This window comes from Centrocercus urophasianus, unplaced genomic scaffold (genome assembly GCF_019232065.1).
Source record: "Centrocercus urophasianus isolate 14NV4802_14NV808 unplaced genomic scaffold, USGS_Curo_1.0 seq_17, whole genome shotgun sequence".
In the NCBI taxonomy this organism is placed as follows: Eukaryota; Metazoa; Chordata; class Aves; order Galliformes; family Phasianidae; genus Centrocercus; species Centrocercus urophasianus.
The window spans coordinates 7,863,380-7,885,638 of record NW_024884722.1 but is presented as its reverse complement, the minus strand read 5'-3'; the positions used below and the strand labels follow the sequence as shown (position 1 = coordinate 7,885,638).

At 37.9% G+C, this 22,259-nt stretch overlaps 1 protein-coding gene and 1 long non-coding RNA gene across 9 annotated transcripts in view; one reads left to right on the top strand and one right to left on the bottom strand.

Annotated features, from left to right (window-relative positions):
* Positions 1–17: 17 nt before the first annotated feature.
* Positions 18–20,992, top strand: CASP7 (caspase 7). 2 transcript variants are annotated; one of them, XM_042818772.1, is made up of 7 exons: positions 18–68; positions 814–926; positions 16,157–16,305; positions 17,253–17,381; positions 17,862–18,037; positions 18,603–18,741; positions 19,413–20,992. In XM_042818772.1, exons 2-7 carry the CDS (start codon positions 814–816, stop codon positions 19,634–19,636), a joined length of 930 nt encoding a protein of 309 aa, XP_042674706.1. In that variant the 5' UTR covers positions 18–68; the 3' UTR covers positions 19,637–20,992. The 2 variants fall into 2 exon arrangements, with proteins under 2 accessions (XP_042674706.1, XP_042674704.1); XM_042818770.1 differs by lacking the exon at positions 18–68 and adding an exon at positions 352–442.
* Positions 1,608–22,259, bottom strand: part of LOC122160332 — a 32,182-nt gene continuing 11,530 nt past the window's right edge. For 4 of the 7 annotated variants that reach the window (XR_006168784.1, XR_006168778.1, XR_006168782.1 and 1 more), the window contains 3 exons: positions 18,553–22,255; positions 11,629–11,784; positions 8,380–8,895 (listed from right to left, as the gene is read on the bottom strand). This is a non-coding gene — a long non-coding RNA (uncharacterized LOC122160332). The other 3 variants (XR_006168781.1, XR_006168779.1, XR_006168780.1) reach the window with 3 other exon arrangements.

The following is a 22,259-nucleotide window of genomic DNA, read 5'->3' as shown; positions in this document are numbered from 1 at the left end:
TGCCCGCAGGCCCCACCTCTGCTTTCGCTTTTCCTTTCGCTTCCGCCTGCCCGGAGCTCAGCGCTAAGGCAAGCCCCGCTGCCGGTTCCCTGCCCCTCGGGTCCCTCGGGCTTCGCACCCCTCCCCTCCGCCCCTCTCCCTCCCGCCTCGCACCTCAGGGCGCTGGAAGCGGTCCGGCCATTCGTGTGGCTGCACAGCCGTTTCCTCGCGGAAGGCACGGGGCGTCGTTTGCGATCGGCGGCGCCGATTTCCTCCACCTGCATGGGTGGGACCGCTCCGCTGGGGCAGCTTCTCCTGCTGCCTGTGGCCTGCACGCTTTCCGTCCTCACTGTGTCACAACTGCGTTTCATTTCCAGGAAGCGCTTGTTCTTTCCTAAGGCCTGTATGCTGTTGATACAGACAAAACAGAAGTTAAAAATTGAGATTCCATCCTTGGAAGATGGTAGAGTTTCTTTCAAGCCTATTTGCACGTATCAGCTTTCTTCCCAACACGCTTCTTTCCAGATCATGAAAAATTTTCCAGCAACTAATTGTAAGATCTTAAATCATAAAATGATTTTCACTTCTGTTCTTATGTGCCGTGTTCAGAGCGGTGTTAGACAAGAGACTTTTAGGCATTCACCACAGGGCACAACAGTGATGGCCAGGCATGTACTGCATCACCAGCAATCTATAGGTGCACTTAGTTGATGAAGGACCACACGGCATAACGAACTGGCAGTCCTACGTGTCCAGTTAGTGGTTTTGGTTAGGAAGTACTGAAATAACAGTGCTCACTGAGGGATGCTTACATTCTTGTACTTTTACTTGTAGATGTCAGGAGATCAGCATGCAGGCCGTTCCTCTGAAGAGAAAAGTAATGGAGACCAAGATGATATGGTCGATGCAAAACCAGACAGAAGTAGCAGACTCTCACTTTTTGCCAAGTAAGTTACTACTTTCATTTCCATTTTTCTTTTTGCCAGCTATGATACTGCCTTTCTAATGGGATTGCAGTGTTCAGTTTGCCATGCCCAAGTGCCAAAGAGTGTCTGCTAAGCAGCCTATGCTGTATAAAGTCTGACATATTTAATCTGTACCCTACTGCTGAACAGCCTTCACACTGCTCTGATTTACAGAGACCTGTAATATCTCCCATCAGCTTACTTGGTAGTCGAGGGACCACTAAGTTCATTTCGCATCAGATGTAGCCCCTCATCTTAAACATTGCCCTTTTGTGGAGCTGGGAATTAAATATGCCATTAATTATCTATTTTGCTGCATTCAGCTCTGCTAATCTCCTACATCATTGGAACCCCCTGCTGACTATTTAAGTTAGTTTAAAGCCTGGATGTGCCATCTAGACTGTAGCACAAAGAAGCCTCACCGAGTCTAGAGATGTAACCTATTACAGAATAAATTAAAAGCCTTTCATTTTAGCCCAGTAGACTCACCGAAGCATAATTTTACTTTCATTAAATGTACAGGCAGCAAGAATTATCTACTGTTTTACAGACAAGGAGCACATAAATGTAACCAAAAATGCAAAAGCTAAAAAAAAAAAAAAAAAACCCAATGTGCAAAATTAACAAATGCTGTTGAATATCAGGAAATACTAATTAATGTGGTAAACATATTGTATTTATTACAGGAGTTTATTACAAATACTTGTATTTACAGAGGCTTAATTTTTTATTGTTCTTGGACATATCCACATTCAAGTGAACAATATAATTCAAAGTACGTAAGGAATGTCATTTTATTTTTGTAGCATATTATATGAACACGATGGGTGTAACAAATCTGAGAGAGATGTGAGAGAAGTGAAGTTGCTTTCTTCTTAGATGACTTTTGATGTGCTGTTAAGCAAATCACTGAAGTTTTCTCTCATTTTCTCATTTCTCAAATGCATTTTAAGATGTATACACATTAATTTCCACAAATGCACATTATACCAAATAGACAATTTAATGTTTGTTCCTAAAACTTCAAGTATTTTCCCAAGTTTTCTTTTAAAATTTCTAAAATGCGTGTTTTAAAGTATGACATCTTCTTTAGAAGAAGCGATATGCTAATATTGTTACTCAATTATGCAACTCAAAGTTAATCATTCCCAAAGGAAAAGCAAGAATCAACACTTCTATCACTTTTCTTTTTCATAAGAAATTTTCCAAGTAATTTGGCTATTCATCAGCTTGAGACATTCATCTTTTGGGAAATCCTTGAAGATACAAATTTGAAACATCTTTTGCTAGAAGTAGAAAGGAACTCAGATAAAATAAGTGCCGAAGAAAAAATATGAGAAGTCTGAGGTGATTCAGTATAGATTTTGTAGTAAAAAATTGAGTCTGGAATTATCTATCAGTGCTGCTTGGCTAAAGCAATGTTGGCCTGAAGAGGAATGAGCTGTTCTACGGAGAGGGTCTTAAAAATCCAAGTGCTCTGATAAGGTCATTATCTTATAGATATTCTCTGGCCTGCAGGAACACAGAAAAGGAATGTGAGAGGATAAAGGAAGATGGTTTAATGACCAAAAGAGCAGCAGTCACAAAGGAGAAAGTGAATAGAGAATGATTGATTGCTCATTGGCCTCACAAAAAAAATAAGAGACATCCAATGAAAAGTTTATAGAATAAGATTAAAACAATCACTAAGATATATTTTTTTCCATGGTACAGAGCAGAGTCATAAAATTTAAGCCACAAGATACTCATCTAGATTCTTCTGAACTCATCTGAAATAGCAGCGTATGCATGTGTGGAAGAAAAATCTAGTGGAAATATTAATGTTAAAATCTTTGATATGAGATGCCCCTAAATCAGATTTCTGCAAGAATATATTCTGGACCAAATTTCTTTAGTTTGTTCTCTTAAAACTCATTACTGGTCAGTAACAGATACTGGGCTCAGTTTGCTTTTAATTGGATCCTGACCAGCTGTGATTTGATGGCCAAGGCTCCTTTTTGGCAATGTAAACTTAATAGTCGTTTAATAAAAAAAAAGTGTCTAGAAAGCTTTAGATTGACTTTTTTTTTTTTGTTTTGCTGATCCAATTTCTACCACCGGTGCAGTACTTTCATGGAGAGTGGCTCTGGGCAGCCTGTTTTGGTGGTTGGACACCCTGCACATAGCAGGGGGGTTGAAACCAGATGATCATTCTGGTCCTTTTCAACCCAGGCCATTTTATGATTCTATGGAAGTCAGCATACAGTTTCACTTATATAAAAAAAAAAATCAAAACGTATTTAAATGTAAGCTTAAAAAAAGATAAGCTCAATGGGAAAACAAGTATTTTCTACTGTTAAACAAGCTCGTGAATTGTAACGAGAAAGAAAACAGAACAGCAAGAAACTAAAAATCAGAGCTATGCAGACAGAGCAACTACTTCCAGTACCTTCACAGATATCTGTCTCTGGACAGAAATGTAGATAGCCATCGCAGTAAACAGAGATAGGTGAGAATCTTCAACATTTCTCTAATAAGACCACGACCGTGGCTCACCAAGCAGGAAGCAGAGCTCAGAGCAAGCCACAGACAGGACAGACTCTTCTGTGTGCACCACAGTTTGGGGGAATTCTCTTCTACGTATTTCCTTTTCTTGGAAAGAGTGCTACAACTTCAATAACGGCAGAAAAGTGTTTGGGATCGTTAGGCGGTTGTTGGTATTTGTAGCCACTAGATGGCAGAAAGGCTTTACTTTTGTTTACTACAAAATTTGCAGAAGACTAACTTTATGAGACCCGCAATTGACCAAAAAAAACTACGTTTCAGAAGGCAGACACAGCAAGATGCACTACGGCAACCTTGAGCAAAACAAGATTTTAAAAGACACGATAGCAAATACTGAGTTGGGAATTGAGACACGTTTTTAATTTTTTTTAATGATAATTAAAAGCAAACAGAACTTTTCCCATATAAACTTTTCTGTGCTGTGTGTGCTCACATCACCATCTTTGAGACCTTAGAAATAACCTCGCTTCTCCAAAAGATTATTTAGTTTCTTTACTTGGAATCTTCAGCTAGAGAACTCTGTTAGGAGGATTGAGGAAACATAGCAGCCAAACCTATTTGAGCATCCAGGTAGCATAATTTAGCATGGAATAGAATTCAGCTCCCATTGTTAACTAGAGCTAGAATTTCTCTTACTCCTAATGTGTTTTGTCATTTGTTTGTTTAAAGCTGCATCTAAAAATTCCCAAGGTTTGGTAGACCAGCACTTACACGTCCAATAATCAGGACTGTGAACTTCAGTGAAGAAGTATAATGCAGAAGAAGGTAGTTGTTAGTAGTGTACAGATACCAGTTTTATACTCGTTAATTTTGTAGAACCCTTTGTCCTTTGGTTACTTTTATTCACTGCAGCCCTGCTGTCTGATGTACAGTCAAAATATCCCTTATTTGGAAAGGGAAGATGTTGTTTAAGTATATATTTAAGAGTTACAAATGCCTATTTACCACTGAAACTGTGTGATTCAGTAGTATCTTTAGAGTAAAAAAGGTGAAATGTATTGTAACAAGATCTCCATGAGTCTGGTGGGGTACACCCATGTGTGCTCACTAAGAGTCCTTCAGCTGTTTAAAACAGTAAAAGTTATTTATTTCTACTAAATCAGGCCACCATAAAGTTTGGGACTACATTCTAATTAATTTGGAAGCTTTCTATAAACATCAGTGCATATCTTACTGCAACAGTTCAAGAGTTATGATGCCTACCAATAAAACAGCCAAAGTTTGTAAACCCATGTAACAATCAGAAAGAGCAATACAGTGGAATGGTGATACAGGAAGTGTAACAGCAAAGGCACTAGTGCCACAGAAAGGCATTACAGAGGAAAAGAAGTGCTCACCCATCTCTGAAGATCCAGGCTTACAGGAAAAAAACTCTACAAGAGAAGGCTCTCCAACCAGAGATCCCACCCCAGCAGTAGTCAGCCCTTAAATGAGGTCTAAGAGAAGTGCAGCCAGGCTTCACCCCTCTGGTCATGCAGCTGAATTGCCTTCACCTGTGCTCCCAGGGCTGACTCTGTCCTTTCCACAGGTGATCAATCAGTGGTTCAAGCCCTGACTCAACAGTTACCGTACAACTAGTATTTAGATTCGAAAGATACATAGGAATGTTGTCTTGTTTGTTTTTCATTCATATGGCGTTAATTTAGGCTACAGGACACAAAAATAAGGAAGTGCAATGTTACTTAAGCTGTTTTAACTTCATGAGCTCTATCTCAGTATAGTCACATTTCTCAACATAAATAATCTTGTCCTTCAAAGAATAAATACTCATTTTTGAGATTCAACTTCAGCTGAACCTCAGCTATGGAGCTCCAAAGGAGTGGAAAATTGTCTTTGTTTCAGTCTTGCTTTTTTGTTGTTCCTCCATTTTTTTCAGGAGGTGTTTTGTACCCAGTTTTGATTATCAACAGTTTCTTTATATTCGGTTCATAGGAAGTTTTGCAGTTAGTACTTGACAAAGAACAGTTTCACATAGTTTATATTTTTTCCATCTCAAAGCTGTGTATCTTTTCCAGAGTTGTCCATTTTATATTTTTGGGCCTATTGGAAACAATGGACTTGAATTAACTGCTTAGAAAAATTACTGCTAACATCATATGTTTAAGAAGTAACTGTATTTGCTTCTACACCAGCTGTTCCTGCCTTGAAATTAATATGTTCACATTCAGATGATGCTTTGGGTGATATTTCCTCTTTTCAACATAACTTTTTACACTTTTAAATTCTAAAATGCAGTTCTGTTATAGGTTTTCCAGCCACAGAATATTAGAAACCTTTCAAAAACAAATACTGCTTATCTCTTTTATCCTTACATTGTGTATAATAGGTAAGTTACTTACTGAGTAACAGCCGAACAATCATCCGAATTTATGCTCTGAGCTGAAACCGAACTGAGCTCCTGCTTCAGCCACAGGTTTCCTTTCTATCTCTAAGCAAATCACTGAAGGCATTTTTTAATCCTATAAGTGAGTGATGATCTTTCCTTTTACTGTCCTCACTCTGAAGTTCAGTGCAATTTCATTTTAATTTGTTTGGGGTTCTGCTTTTCCCAAGCTAAATACCAACATATGTCCTCCAAAGTGATGAACATACAGTTTCAGAAGTAATGGGTTCTAGCAACTCTTGTCTGCTAATGTTAATTCCTACACATACAGTGAAAGAGCTTTTAACAGACGTGATACAACAGAGGTGTTCCTTTTCGTTACTCATTCTTGAGCTGGAGGCTCATTTTCAGTTTTGTTATGATCATTTTTGTTAGATCTAGCTCTCAATTTCTACCGAACACCACAGGCATACAAACAGTTACAATGCTGCACAGGCATAGCAAACAGTTATAATGCTGCACAGTGCTTGTACTTTCCCTTGGACGCTTACTGAATGTACCATGTAGGAAATGCCCAATATCTTGAAATAGCACCTAAAGTACAAGAAGTAACTAATTCAGTTAGCATTCGCTTCCAGTCTTCTTGGAGACTTCCTCAGGTGAAGCACAGCAAACACTGGATTGTTCCTGAACTGTATCTGGAGCAATCACAACAGTGATCAAGTAGCCTAATTCCTTTTTATTGCAGTAATTTATTTCCTTCGTTGTAATGAACTCTGTGCTGTCAGCACTCAAAATGTGGAGGAAAGCTATAATACGTTTTAATATTTAACCTTTTAAAGGAACCACAATAAATTAAGCTGTATTTTTGAATAATCCAAAACTGCATAAGAGTAAATAAGTGGGAAATAGTTCTGTGAATTAGAATACAAAAGAGGTCTTGTAAACTATCTATGTTGATGTTCATCATTTTCTTAGAAGCATTCATTGTGCAAATATTGTACTGATGGTTGGTTCCGGTTCTGCAAGAAGGTGTGGAGTTGTATTAAAAAGTAAAGCTTGCTCTGTCACCTCCATCTCAAGATCTGCTCTATTTTCCTACTCTTATCTAGGAACAGTGACAGGATCAGAGTGTGTTTTCCACTTGTCAGCAAAGGTGGATCAGGCCTGCATGACCTCTGTTTGCAGGACGATAGCTGTGAGGGTTTGAATAGCCCCATAGAAAAGTCCAGTGTGACCCACTGCTGACACATGCAGATCTTTGGGCCTGAGCACAGGGCATCCTTTTTCATGCTCCAATCTAGCTCCGAGCATGGTGGGCTCCTAGCATTACCAAGAGGATTAGACTTGCTCTTGAGCACAAGTTGAAGTCAGATGCAGTGTGGAGTGCCATTTGATGATGAGCCAAGGTACTGTGGAAAGTTATTTACCTCCTTCCTTCCCTGCCACCTGTTTGAGAACCTCGTGAATGAGCACCCTAAGGGAGTTTAGTTGCAAATTATAATTCTTCTGGCATTTTGCAATTGGTAATCCTAGATAGAATGTTCTCCTAGATATGTTATTCGGGGGTTTTGCTTTGTTTTGAGTCATCTTCCAAGTAGCCTGTGTAAAAATATATATACCTGCTAACTGTTCATAGTACCTATGACAGATAAAAGAGGCTTTTTATTTTTCTTTTACTGCATACTTGAAAGTTGCCTGTGTACATTATTTAGGATATGATCATGCAACATTTCAGTTTCCAGAACACCCTTGGAAGGTGTATGTGCTCAGGTTTTCCAGAGATGAGCAGAAAGCCTTTCAGCAAGCAACATTGTTTTTGGAAAAATTCTACCTTTTGAATGGTATTTGAATATTATTCCTCCATACCATGCAGGAAATTAATCAGGAAGCTGAATTACAAATTGATCATTAAGAATCTGGAATTTACTCAGTTTTGGTCAACTGCAGGTGTCATACCACAGAATTGTCATGCAGGCTGTCAATCATCCACACAGTTTTAGGTGCCCAAAGATAAGGATGACAGTACCTCATTCTTTTTTTCCTTCTTTTTTCAACTGTTGAGAAATGTGGGCAGTATTAGACATAATAAACTGTGCTGAAACATTTTCAGGAAGTGGAACTGGCTTAGCACCAGCGTGCTCCATCTTGTTCATGTATATGTAATGAATAAAATTGCAGCTCTGATTTTGATTTCGTTATATTAAGGCCATCAGTCACAGAATTAGAAGGATGGTGGGATATTTGGCACTAAGGGACATGATTTACTTCTGGGACTCAGTAGGTCAGATTGATGGTTGGCCTTGATGACCTTGAAGGACTTTTCCAACCTAGTTGATTCTATGACTCTATGATAAGTTTAGATACATTTTAGAAATCCAAGAATACCTGTAGTGTACAAAGGATGCCACAAGTTCTAGCCTGAAGCTTCTTCTTTCAAACAGCTCAACTCCTTTTCTTCACATTTAGTTTCTAGATGTTCTGAACTGGGTTTCTCTGTCTTCCAAGTTCCTAGAAAGATTTCCCCTTTTCTTAATTGGAGAAGAACCTGAAACTAAAATGGCACCAAAAAGCTACTAGGTTAGTTCCGGTTTTGAAAAATATCTGAGAGATTTAAAATGTATTTTATTTCATTTTTCTAAAGTTGAAAGGTAATTTCCTTGAAACAAAGGTAAAATATATGGAATACAACAGTAGGAGCTGGGAGGCACTGTCTGTAAGCAAAGAATTCATAAGTACATCCAACAGAGTGAACATTTACAGTAAGTAAAATCAGTTCAGCAGATCCCTCAAAGTGAGGCCAGCGTTTGAAACACTGCAACGTTGCAACATTTTATTTAGGCACATAAGATCTTTGAAAAAAGAGTTTTAAATCTAAGAGACGTTCTGCAGATTAACCAGAAGCTGCAGGTTTGTAGAAACTTCTGAACGAGATTTTCTGGTTTGTTTTGCAAGTGATCAAACGAGAAGCGTGCTCGCACACAGGTGAGTCAGCTACTGCAGTGAGCACGCTGGTCACAGGTTGATTTTTGCTCGCCTCTGCAACTGTTGCCCTTGTGAAGCTTTGTGGTAGGTGAGGCCCTGCTGTGGATGAAGCGAATAGACTTTAGATTGCGGTTTACGGGATGTGGAACACAGTCTTTCCTGTATTTCAGGGGAGTAATTGCAACCACATAAGCCATGTTAGATTCACTGTTAAGGTCCTGGGAGACTTTGGGGCTGTACTTTGAGGACTGCCATACACTATGAACTGCAATCGTGTATTTTGCAGTTGACGTGAAACTCTTAATGCCTACATGTAATTATTCAGGGAAGCTAATGATCAGTATTTGCTTCTGGACTGAAATCCTCTGTATACCTCCATCGTGCACAGTAGGAATGCATTTGTTCCGAGCACTGTTTTCCACCAGGGACATGCCAGTACACTGCTTCACCTACTCTGGGTAAATTTGCAAGACCGTGCAAATATGTGGCTGCTAAATATAGAATCACAGAATCATGGAATGGTTTGGGTTGGAAGGGAGCTTTAAGATCACGAATTTCCAACCCCCCCTGCTGTAGGCAGGGACACCTCCCACTAGACCAGGTTGCTCACAGACCCATCCAGCCTGGCCTTCAATGGTTCCAGGGAATGGGCATTCACAACTTCCCTGGGCAGCCTGTTCCAGTGTCTCACCATCCTCACAGGAAAGAATCTCTGCCCAGTATCTACTCTAAACCTACCCTCTACCAGTTTAAAACCATTTCCCCTTGTTCTGTCGCTATACATCTTAGTAAATGTTGCTTATGGCTCCTGTTCTGCTGTTGGAAGTGATATAACATGCTACAAGAAACTTAGAAAATGCCAGGGGTTCGATTTAAAAAATGGAAACATTTTGTGGACTTTTTGCAAAATCTGTAACAGCACTGCTACGTATTTTGTAGTAGGAACCAAAGTAAGACTTTTGATATGACTGAAGGTATGAACCCAGACTCACCATGGGCAAACTTGTCAATGAAAGCTTAGTTTGTTCCCAGCCCTATTAGTATCTCCGTAAGTCCAAGCAAATAATTCCATTGTTGACTCAACTCGTTTCTTTCAAGGAAAGAAATATTGCTACAACAATCTTGATTGCGTATTTATAGTTAGAAGGAGGATGTGGGGCAGGTTTTTTTGGTAAGAAACAAGAGATACTTTCTCTGTTAATTCCTCATATCAGATTCATTCAAAAAAAAAAATCTTTTCCTCCAGTGATTTTAAATGATCTTTGTTCAGTCAGCTGGCAGTCTTACTGAAAAGACATCCTCAAGAAGTCATGAACTAATTACCAGCTTCAAATAAAGATGGAAGCTAAATATTTAGTATGGCTCTGATCTTGAGAAGGGTTACGAGCAGGCTTTCTTTTACTGTCTGACTAGTCCTATTGCTTTCAGTTTGCATAAGCATGCTGGGCCATTTCCTGTCATTTTACCACTTCCTAAAAATGACTGTTCTGGCTTAGGAACTTTGGCAGAGTGTATATGAAGAAGAAAGCACGGATCAGACTTCATGTATCATTGATAAATATGAGCGTTAGACTCCAGTACTATCTATTTGATCAGTTTCACCATAATTTAAAATTTCTTTAAGGCAGGAAACAAGGCTATTAGAGGCACTAGGAGCCTAGGACTTTTTTGTGTTTAAAAGTTGCTTTTCTGTATTGTGTTGTTTAGATTTGCTATTGTTTTTGAAATTGTTAGGTAGGTTTTCATTCATTTTGTGTAGTCTCCTTGCTATAGTAAACAATATAGGTGAAATGATGGATATCATTCAGATGCTTTTAGGTGAACTTCTACTTTTTAGGTGCTATGTGTCTGAAAAATAGATGGAAATCACATATGCTACTGTAGTACTCAGGAGAAAAAGTCTGAGAGCCTACAGTGTGTGGCAGGCAGATTGGAAACAGAATGGAGATCTGTCAAAAGCCAGTGTCACCAGCTGTGGCTCCTATTAGTATTTAAAGTGGATTTCACTTTGCATTCCAGCGTGTAGCATTGTTAGCATATGACCCAGAATCACATAATCAGGCACAGTACAATAAATACGGTTTTAGTACTTGGACTAGCATTTATGGCTAATGCTTAGTCTTTGTCCCATATAATTTATGCTTTTTGGTTATTAACAGTAAAAGAATAATCATTTTATAAGAGATGCTTCAAATGGAGACACAATCATCTTGTCCAGAAATGTTGCAGTTCTGCCAACTTGATGCAATAACAATGGGAAAAGTCAGCAGGATAATCTATTATTTGCATGCAGCTCTAAATCTACTTGACATTTTACCTAAACAAATCTGACAAAGAAGAAGGAGTCTGCCTTGAAGAACTTAAGATCTAAAAAGCTCTGGTCAGGTTTAACAAGTGTCTTGTGCTTGTTATTACCAATAGATTTCAAGAGAAAAATAAATTCAAAGAGGGGAGTGTGTACAGTAATTAGAGGTGTACTAAGTATGGTGAAATTAGACTGGATGAAAGTATTAAAGCTGCACAGAAGTGTTAAAGCTGACAGTTTGGAGAGAAGGTTGTATAGGAGCAAGGCAAACCCACTTACATTCATCAGAAAGCAAGAGACATGAGTAGACCACTGATTATTGAGACTAGAGTAAAGACAAACGAATTAAATGCAGAACTTTGATTTGTCTAATTCATGCATTCTGTTTCTTGGTAACTTCCTCAGAAGGTAAAAATGATGAGGGGGCATGTAAGTGGTTAGCAGTAGAATAAAGAGCACTGAAGTTTTATATCTTCTGTCCCACAACATGCAGTGCATGAAAGTTCTGTAGGTATTTGATGGGTTACCTGAGAAGATCGGTACTGTGGACTTCATCAGTCTGCCACTGCCATAATCTTCTTGCCTGGACTTAAAGGCTGACTACCCTATAATAACAAGAATCAAGCTCTTCTCCAATGCCAAAAGGTCTGGGGATTTCAGAAGCAATCCTGAGACAATGCGTTCTGTAAAAGACAGCATGTTTTATAAGACAAATTTTCTTTTTATAGAAACCTGTTAACGAGGTATTAAAAAGCAATATACAACTACCCATCACACTAATGGAGAATGTAAAGGAACTACAGGGAAAACAAACAGGAACCTCCTCCTATCCTATGAGAAGGAAGTGATTATCTTGAAATTTGTTTTATCCTTCTAATCCTCTGTCTGTTTGCCTATTTAAGTGACTGTTCTTTTCTGAAGAGCCTTGTTTCTGCCCTGGGTGTTTCTAGGTGTCACTGAATTGCCTGCTTTTAAGGCAGAGACACTCACATTTCCAGGAAAAAAACAGTTGTCTGTCAGTTTCTATCAGTCTCTTTTTAAATTACTTTTAATTTTCAGGTTCAGTAAATGGGTTGGTGTAATAGTTTCTACCCTAGATATTGCCTTTTTTCATGTCTTCCTTTAATCCACTCCTCTCTCTTGAGACTTTTACCTGAGTCATGCTGCTACTGTTCCAAGGGGAGTCCATATATTACAGCAGACAGGCATTTTAAAAAATGTTTTATGTTTACTGGCTTTTAAACCTTGCACAAAGATGGACTTCATGGTTGGCATTAATTATGGAATGGAATGGGAGCAGAAGACCTCCACAGAAATATTGTGCTTTGCTTGAAGTTAATTAGAAGTTAAGACATGACGAGAGACTGGAAGCTCTCCTGTTAAAGGATGCTATGTCATAATTCTCCGTGGTAGCAAAGATAGTGCAGAGTGATGCTAGAAGAAGGGAAGCCAAAGGAGAGGAAATTGGGTCTGCTCAGAGACACTGTTTTCAACAGAACTGTAAAGATTTCATTTTCTTGAAAATAATCTTTACGTATAGTTAACAGGGGTGCTTTTATCCTTAAATTCTGATACCTTTACATATGGAAATCATGATTTACCAAAGCATAACAGAAAAAAAGTTTGGTGTGATAACTGTCATTTCTTTAGGCAGTCAAGATCTGAGTTCCTACGGGCGCAAATGAAGGTTTCTCCATTAACACTGACAGGATTTCAGTCAGTCATAATGATGAGAAATTTGGCCTTTGCTATTTAAAAGTTCAGTAACACAATGATAAATGCTATGGGAAACTTTCGTTTTGTATTTGAAATGTGAGAAGTTGATAATGATGTTTTTCCCAGGGTTGACGCTGAGTGTAGATTTGATGAAGTCACATTCCTAGGCATGCCGCTGTCAGGCCTAAGCCCTAGATTTAGAAACACTGTAAGAATAACTAGGAAAATGTGCAAGTTACTTGAGGGTGCCAGAGTGGACTTTTGATTTTTCTGAACTCTCAGCTGAAAGAAGAGAACGTGAAATATGTGAGAGCAGTGATAGAAGAATGTTTCTGTCTGAGGGAAAAGATCAGAGTAGTGGAGTGAGGAATTGAGGCACGGCTGTAGTCAAAAACTAAAAGCAGAGGAAACAGTTGTAAAATTCAAGTTTCTGTTTAGTCTGGGCAAGTTTGAATCCAGAAAGAGGGAAATTAAAGACGTTGGATATCAGAGAAGCAGAAAGAAATAAAACTAAGAGCAGATAGTTGACAACAGTTTATAAAAGCACATAATTAACCCGTGGAAATGCTCTCAGAAAATACTGTGATTAGAAAGCTTAGAGAACAACAGTGGTAAACATTTATGTTAATGTGTCCAGTTCAAAGCGTAGAAAATCAAAATTTGTCTAGAAAGCTTTATGCTTTCAGTCATAAGACAGCCTGTCACTGACAAGGAATTTCCCTTTAGGACTGATTAGTACATATTTATAACATTATTAGTCATTATTACAAGGTATGATTTAACTTGTTTAAACTGAAGAGTGGAACCTTAAACAATCAGCTTAAGCCACTCAGGCAATTCCCAAATTGCCCTATTTTGGCGTAGCAAACAGAATAATAAAAAAAAAAAACAACAAAAAAAAGAATTCTCCTTGGATTGCAGTGTGGGATAAGTGTACAGCACAACCTTTGCTTTCTTATTCATTCAATTTGGACAGATACCAAAAGATTTCTGGAACTATTTTGTTGTCTGCCAGTAAAGGAACGACAGGCGTAACCCCACAAGATACGCTGTGGTTGCTTATGATCTGATTATCCTGTTAAGCTTGGAAGCAATCATTAGAACAAAAGCATAGTATCCTTTGTGAAGGAATGGGGAAATTAAACGATGGATTCATGCGGACTGTTACACTGGCAAGGCTTGTCTGTGACCTTTGATGTTGAACAGCATAGAGCTTCTGGCATGCTTTTGGGAATACCAGCAGTAGCTCTATCTCTTAAAGTCCTGAGAATTTCTGCATGAATGAGTGCAAACTATTGAACTCGGAAGTTAAGTGGTTTCAGAGAAGTTGTGTGGCTGCTTTACTGTGCCACTTAACCCCAGCTGCTATTTTCAGAGCAGTTCTTTGTTGGGTAATGTGACCGCATGACTTCTTGTCTCAAATTAGATCGTTTCTAGCATTCTGGAGTGGACAGTGTAAATATGATATTGCACCACGTAGGTAGATCTATTCCAACTGTTCAAAACTGTTCATGGATTGAACATCAACAGAAATTTGTGTAGAATACCCCTGAAAATATCTTAGTATATGTAACAGCCACTGCTAGTCGTACAGCATATTCAGGAAGTCAGTGAAGCTGGATAAATTTGTATAAACTTGAATAGGGCATGGGCTGAGGAAATTAGTCTCTTCATTGGCCTGAGTGCTTTCTTCTTGTTTTGAATTTTCTTCTTCTCTTTTCTTTTTTCCAAAGAGTTGTCTTGTGATGTTGGACTAGGGGGAATTTTAGGCTAAAATAAGAATCCACGATCTCTTTGAAACCCAAATGTAACATTAACATCATGCAGCTGTGGATAATTCTTTAAAATGGTTAAAATCTTTTCTTGAGGCTAAGCATATTTAATTATTGCTCTCAGAGCCCTCAAGAAGCAGTATGTAGGGAGAATACCAATATTTGGGTTTGACAGAATAAAACCCTGTACTTTAAGAGTATCAAAGACAATCCTCAAGTAGGTACAATTCAAAATCTTGTTTCACAGTTTCTAAAATAATTCTAAGAGAGGAGATGACAGTCAGATGATGGGTAAAAAAAGAGCATAGAGAAAGCCTGCAAGATGCAACTATTTAATGTGGTCACTTATAACAGAGCATGAGGACACTCAAAGATAAGAAGAAACTGTTTTAAAATTGAATTGCCATGGCATTTGAACATAATGAATCATCTGGAGATGCTTTATTATGGTTTCCAGTTAGTCTTGCCCTTAAGTAATAAAAAATAGGACACTTGGAGACTCCAACAATTGCTAGAGACAACAATTGTTAAATCAGGAAGATAAGAAAGTACATTTCCTAAACATTTAATCAATCCACAGCAATCTCATCTCTGAAGACTATTAGTGAAGCAAATAGCTTGGGTAATTTTCTGGAAATATGTCAAAGTGAGAATACTGAAAGTACTTAATTGACATCATGGGACAAATCTAATTTTGTTTAAAAGAAATGGTATAGTACAGTTGGTTGTGCTGACAAAATAGGTTTGTTTTCCGCTCAGACTGCAGCAATAAGTACTACTGGAAGCAAGATGCTGATACCTTCTTCTGCCCTTTCCCAAGTATTGTCTCTAAGCAGGCCTGCTCCAAAGCTTGCTTATATTTCTAATGTTTCATCAGAGCCTTTGAAGGCTTTCCCTGGCTTCAGTTCTGCTTGTGGAGATCACATCAACATCAGAAGTCACTTGGCTGGACAAAAATGTCCACCTCAAAAAGCAAGCATTACTGAGTTCCTCATGCTTGTATTTCAGGTGTGCGTGCAGGTTGTCATGGATTCATTCTATAATATTTAATTTAGAATAAATTGGTGGGTAGAGTCCATGCTGTCTCTCAGCATCTTTTTCTAATTCAGTCTAAGACTCTGTCGTATATCAGAAAGATCAGTGTACAGTTATGTTAGTGGAGAATGTTTACAGTATAAATCATATGTCTTCTCATCATCCTTGGAATAGTTATTAAGGAAGATCTGTCTGGGTTTACATGAATCACTTATAGTAAAATTAAAATAGTTCTTACATCCAGAACCGTAGTTTGCAAAAGACTGCTGCCAGCCTGGTATTTGGTCAAGATCTGCATGTCTGCAATTCACTCAGGGGTGATTTTACCATCATCTGTATCCAAATACTGAATGGAAATCATGAGACTCAAGCAATGAGTTAATATCTCTACATCTCTGTGTGAAATATGAAGGAAGAGAAACATAAGAGAAATAAAAACATCAGGTAGTGCTGCCCCAGTGGCATGAGTTAAGATAAATAAGCACCTTGCTTGTGACTGGTCATTAACAGTTTTTTCATTTGATTCACACAGGAAAAAGAAGAATGGAGAAGAAGAACAGCCAAAGTCCTCTCTCAGTAACCAGTACCGAATTGTTACACCTACATTCCAGTATAATATGAACTACAAGAAAGTTGGCAAATGTGTAATTATAAACAACAAAAACTTTGAAGACAAAACAGGTAACATTCTTTGTCCTGCTTGAGAAGGGAGGACGAACCACATGACCTTCAGAGGTCCTTTCCAACCTAAGCCATTTTTGATTCTGTGATTCGATGACACTTATTACAGGTTTTAGAATTTTCATATTTTCATTAATCAATAAACCTTTATTTTTAGGGCATGGAATTTTAATGACCATATTCACTTTAAGTAGCTGTTCATACTATTTGTTCCTGTTCTTTAGAGTAGTTCTTTGTGGCTCCTTTGCAGTAGGTGGTTCAAAAAGCACGTCAGCTTGTTCTGCCAACTTCCAGCTAAACTTCTGTCCTAGAATTTAAGGCTGTACTGTTAAAACCTGAACTTTGGTATCTGCGGCCCATGTCATCACTTCTCTGTCTCTGAGCTGCTCCTAATAGCTATAGCTGCACTACAAAAGCTAATAGCCATAGCTGTGCTCTGTTCACAATCTGGTGTCAGCTGCACTTTCCAGATTGCGTGCAGTTTTGAAACAGATATTTGTGAAACAGCCAACTTTGTAGGCTTTTTTTTTCTCTACAAGTTAGGCAAACAAATTAAATGAAGTGCTTATTCCAAAGAATTTACGTCAATTTCCTTTAAGGGGTATCATGGGGAATCTTTTTTAACTATTGAAGAGCTTTGTGCATATGTTACTCTGCATAACCAATAGGAGATAGAATTCTCCACAGAGGTCCCATGTTGCAAGATGCTGGAGATAAACCAGCATTTTTCAGCATAAAATACATGTTCACATTGGACCTTGCATTATTTTGCATTGAAACAAGACTCATAGTTTGTTCTGAATGCCAAGGATGTTGTTAGAGGATTGTTTTAAATTCATGTCACCATGACATTGTTTATAAATTAAGAACATAAAGTTGCTTTTGGACATACAAATTATTTTAAATTGTGTAATGTGCAATCAACTGTACTATTTCTTTTCTGGTAGGAATGGGTACACGCAATGGCACTGACAAAGATGCTGGAGATCTCTCTAAGAGTTTCAGAAGCTTAGGTTTTGATGTTCACACATACAATGACCGAAGCTGTGAGGATATGAAAACACTACTGAAACAAGGTAAAAATTTAGAATTATAGAGTAATTTATTGTGTAAGGGACCTCTGGAGGTCACCTAAGTAATGCTCTGCACAGAGCAGGACAGATTAGAGCAGAGTGCTTAGGCCCCACGAAGTGGAATTTTCTCTACAGAAAGATTTGATTTCTGAACAGATTAGCCTTAATTCTCCAGCTCCTCCTCCTCCAGTGTAAATTCAGAAATGCATAGTTTTGTTGTCATAGTAGATGACAAATCTACTAAAATAATTCCATATAGTTAAGAGTTCAGCCTGTTGAATCAAGTGGGCTGAACTCTATGTTCATTTATTCAAGTTATTCATCACATTCTTAAAAATTGGGCTGTGTTATCTTTACCTTCTCCTTTTTATGACTTCCAGTAGAGGCCCAATCTTCATTTAGTCTCAGAAAGATGTGTTTGATAAATATAATTTGTCATTTAAAACGTTGCCTCCTTTTGGCTAACAAGTATTTGATTTGTAGCTGCTGAAGAGAATCACAGTGATGCTGCTTGTTTTGCCTGTATCCTTCTAAGCCATGGGGAAGAAGGTCTCATTTATGGCACTGATGGACCCATGGCTATCAAACACCTGACTGCACTCTTCAGAGGAGACAAATGTAAAAGCCTGATAGGCAAACCCAAATTGTTTTTCATTCAGGTAAATATTATATCCTGCTGCAGTGGGGAAAACCTATTATGTCATTTGTCTTGTCGTGAAATGCTCTGAAAGTTATCTTGCTGAATTTGGTAGAGGTCTTGAGGAAAAAAACAGTGTGGAGAGAAGTTAAATACAGGTGACTTTTATCTTGTTTGCTTTGAAAAAGTGATTTACATGCAGGATTCTTAGATGTAAAGAACATATCAAAATATTCCTCATCCACTTTTTTGCACATGGATTCCTTTTGTGATGGGTAATACATGAACTTCAGACCATAGAGATAACCTCCATCTTGTGCAGACAGTGCTGAGAACAGTATGTGATTATCAATAGAAATGGTTCTGTCCAAGTATGTTTGGATAAAGGCTGCATCTCCAAATTACTGCATTCTGCTAAATTCTTCAGTCTCCCTGAGTAGCCTTGTTTTCTACTTTCTTGCCTCTTATACATACAAAGTACTGCCAAAAACTACATTCATTTAAAAATGTTTTAAAAAAAACTATATTATAAAATACCTCATTTCTCCTTACTGGTCAAGTTCTCTTCATCTTCACTGGTGTTTCAGGCATGCCGAGGCTCTGAGTTTGATGAAGGTATACAAACTGACTCTGGACCTGCAAATGACACTCTGGAAACAGATGCCAATCCTAGATACAAAATCCCAGTAGAAGCAGATTTTCTGTTTGCATATTCCACTGTGCCAGGTAAAAAAAAAAAAAAAAAAAGAAAAAAGGGAGAGGGGTGGGAAGGGAGTTTTAGAGGCAAGAAGCCTAAAAATTTATCCTATCTTCAGTTGCCAATCAACATTTTTTATCTATAATAGTTACTCCAATAAAACGTGTTATTTTTACAGAACTGGCTTTTTCTCTGCCCTTATGCATCACAGCTTCAGTAGCGATGGACAAAATGCTAAGACATGGTGTTTGGTTTGGCCAGTGTGTTCCATTTACTACTTTTGCAATGAGCTGAAACAGGAGGAAGCCCAAATCTGGCAGGTGACAAAGCACAGGCATTACAGATGGCAGAGGAAGGCAATATCAACCTTAGATAGGCTAGTTTAGTAACTATGTTGAATTTACATGCAAGAAGAGGATGGGCTATAGCATGAACCTTTGCAAAAATATGCTTTATGAAAACATAGAGAATTGTACCTTAATATGCTGAAGGTTGGAGAGGTAATACACATTATTTTCCTTGTCTGTGAAACAAGATTTGTGACAGGAGTAATAACAACTGAAGTTTTTGTGTGCAGTTACTGCTTATCCAGAATCTTTCACACAAACTGGTACATTTCTCTCTGATGTTCCACTCTTCAGAGCAAAGTCTTAAGAAGGAAGAGGGAAAAAAGCACGCTCTTTTATCTCTTTTCTGTAAGGTTATTATTCTTGGAGGAATCCTGGAAGAGGCTCTTGGTTTGTGCAGTCTCTGTGCTCTGTGCTAAATGAACACGGAAAACAACTTGAGATCATGCAGATCCTCACACGGGTCAACTATGTGGTTGCCACGAATTTTGAATCACAGTCTGATGATCCACGCTTCAGTGAGAAGAAGCAGATTCCTTGTGTAGTCTCTATGCTTACTAAGGAACTTTACTTCTGAAAGCATATTTAATACAGCCAGTAATGTGAGATCGGGATAAATTTGGGGGTGAAGATTTGATTATAAATTGCAGTAACACAATTTTTAATAACAGAACTGTAATGACTCTAGATTTACATATTGTATAAGCTGGGGTACATGACAAATGGACAATAGGCAATATTTTAAAGACCACCTACATGCCCTCAATCAATCCTGTAGCTAATTTCTAATTTGTATTAGAATCGTAGACTCCATGATTCTCTTACAAATAGTTTTGATTTCTCTTAGTGTAGCTGTCTGAGAGTCAGTTACCTGACCCATAAAGGTTTACTCCAAAAAACAGATTGGAAAATCTGTAAAAAAAACATATAAATGAAGCTCCATCTTTTATTTCACTGCAATCTCATGGAATTGTAACTTCCTTGGAAATTTCCAAAGACCATCATACAATAAATATGTCCAGAGGTGAAACTGACTTTGTAGCTATTCAGAAGGGTGCTTCTTAGTCTAATAAATTTATTTCCATTTTAGAACACTCTTAAAGAAGAGTAATGGATGCACTGTGCTTAATATGGATGTCAATTTAGTTATCATTCTAGCGTAAGGTTAATTTTATTTGCAGATAATTCAGCTGAATGGTATGGAAATGTATCAAATAGAAAGATTTTCATTTTGGTTTTTCTAAAAGTAGGCAAACTAATTAGATAATACCTTAACAAAATACCATTGTGAAGATTTTTGCAGATGGCAATTAACTGAGAGAACAGCCTGACACAGTAGTCGTGCAGTTTCTCTGCTTGCAGAAATAAGAACACCTGCATGTTGATTCATAAGTTTTGAACCCAGAAAAAGTTGATGTCTAGACTTTGTTATAAAACATTACAATTTAATGTTGAAACACCAGAATTATGTATTTCAGTAAGAAATGCACGTTTAGATTTAACTTCTATCTGTGAGGAATTTCACCAAGACCAGAAATACTTGAATCAGAAACCAGAAGTGCCTTTTTAGTTAATATATTGTCTTGATTTTGTACTTTGGAGTTATGTCAATGATGCTTATATTTCTAATTTTTATATTCTTTTTAAATATGATAGCTCAAAAAAGTAATTTTAATGGTTTGATTAGACTGATAAATGATAGGTTATTCACCCTTTTCCTAGTTATGGACTCTTACTTTTTTTAAATCTAAGAAAACAGGTGCATGCTGAGTTATCTCTTTATTGAGTATATTTTCTTACAGGAAATGTAGCATAGCGAGGCATATCTTTTTCATAAGTCAAATTTACAATTGTTTGAATTAAATAAATTATTGTTTTGTGAAAGTCTTGAGCATAATATCAATAAAGACCTGTTTTTTTAATTTCCTATGAACGTCTGCCTGTTGGTCATTTGATCTGGTGAAGTGAAAACCAACCAAAATACGTCCCACAATTTTTCTCAGTCTTGAATGTTGGTCTTCTGCATCTTTATCAAGATGAGGTTTCCTGTGTCAGCTGGAAAGTAGTTTGGTAGTATAAGCTGGCATTTGATTGTTTGGGTTAAGTAGGCTGGATCCTTTCTTTAGAGTAAACCAGAATTATTGAAAAGATTTTAATGGAAATCTCCTGATTTGCCAGCCCTTAATCTTGCCCAGTGCATAAAGTGTTTGTATACATCACACTGTACGGTGCTCTAGTGGTTCATATGAAAACGTTCTTATTAGTTCCTGCAAACAGCTCTATCTTAAACTGTTTTCTAGCACTGGAGAAATACCAGAAATGTTTTACCATGAGAAATGTATCAATTCAACATTTTCTCTACTCTTACACTTTTACACAGCTCTTACACTTCATTGCACTTCGCTGGTAGATTTTTACTAAGCTGGTTCTGCTAACAAAGATACCCTGACACCAAAACCACCCTTTCATTGAGGGACGTTGTGGTTCTGAAGCCACAAAGCCTTGGGAACAATAAGGGAGCAAGTAGGGGTTCTGAAACAGAGCACTTGAGGTTTATGAAATAATGCCAAGAAATGTAACAGTATAATAGTTAAGGAGCAGACTTCTTCTTGTGCAGTTTATTCATAAAGGTTGTTTGAGAACAATCTTTAATTATTTAAAAAACTACTGCCAATCTATCTTTGCTCAGAAGCACTGCAAAAATGTAGACTTTACCAACTTCTGTCAAGTGAAGCAAAAGGCCATCAGTGCTATTCAAAATTGCTTGCAATTAAGGTGGATCATTAAATACCTCTGTCCTGTTGCCAGGGTTTGTGTGCATCTCACCACTCCGTAGCTGCCTCACCAACAGTCCCTGATTCAGCTTGTGGCTGGTGAGGTTCCCGGTGAGTGGTGACAAGGAATAGAAGCAATTAGCATTGGTTAGTTTACTCTAGCAGTAGGAAAAGCTTCTTGCCCCACTTGACGTGATGTCTTAAAAAAAGGAGGGACAGAGTGGGTCCCTACAGATCTTGTTGTACATTTACTCTTATGGACAGTAAATGCAGACAACTTGGGAATTTCCAACTAACAGGTGAAGCAGTAGCTGTCTCTCTAGGAAGAAAGGCAAAACACTAATATCTGAAGCTCTCTAAGGCGTCAAGCAAATAGGTATTACCAGGTTTTAAGAGATCTCTCCTGGTAGACCAAAGGTTTCCTGG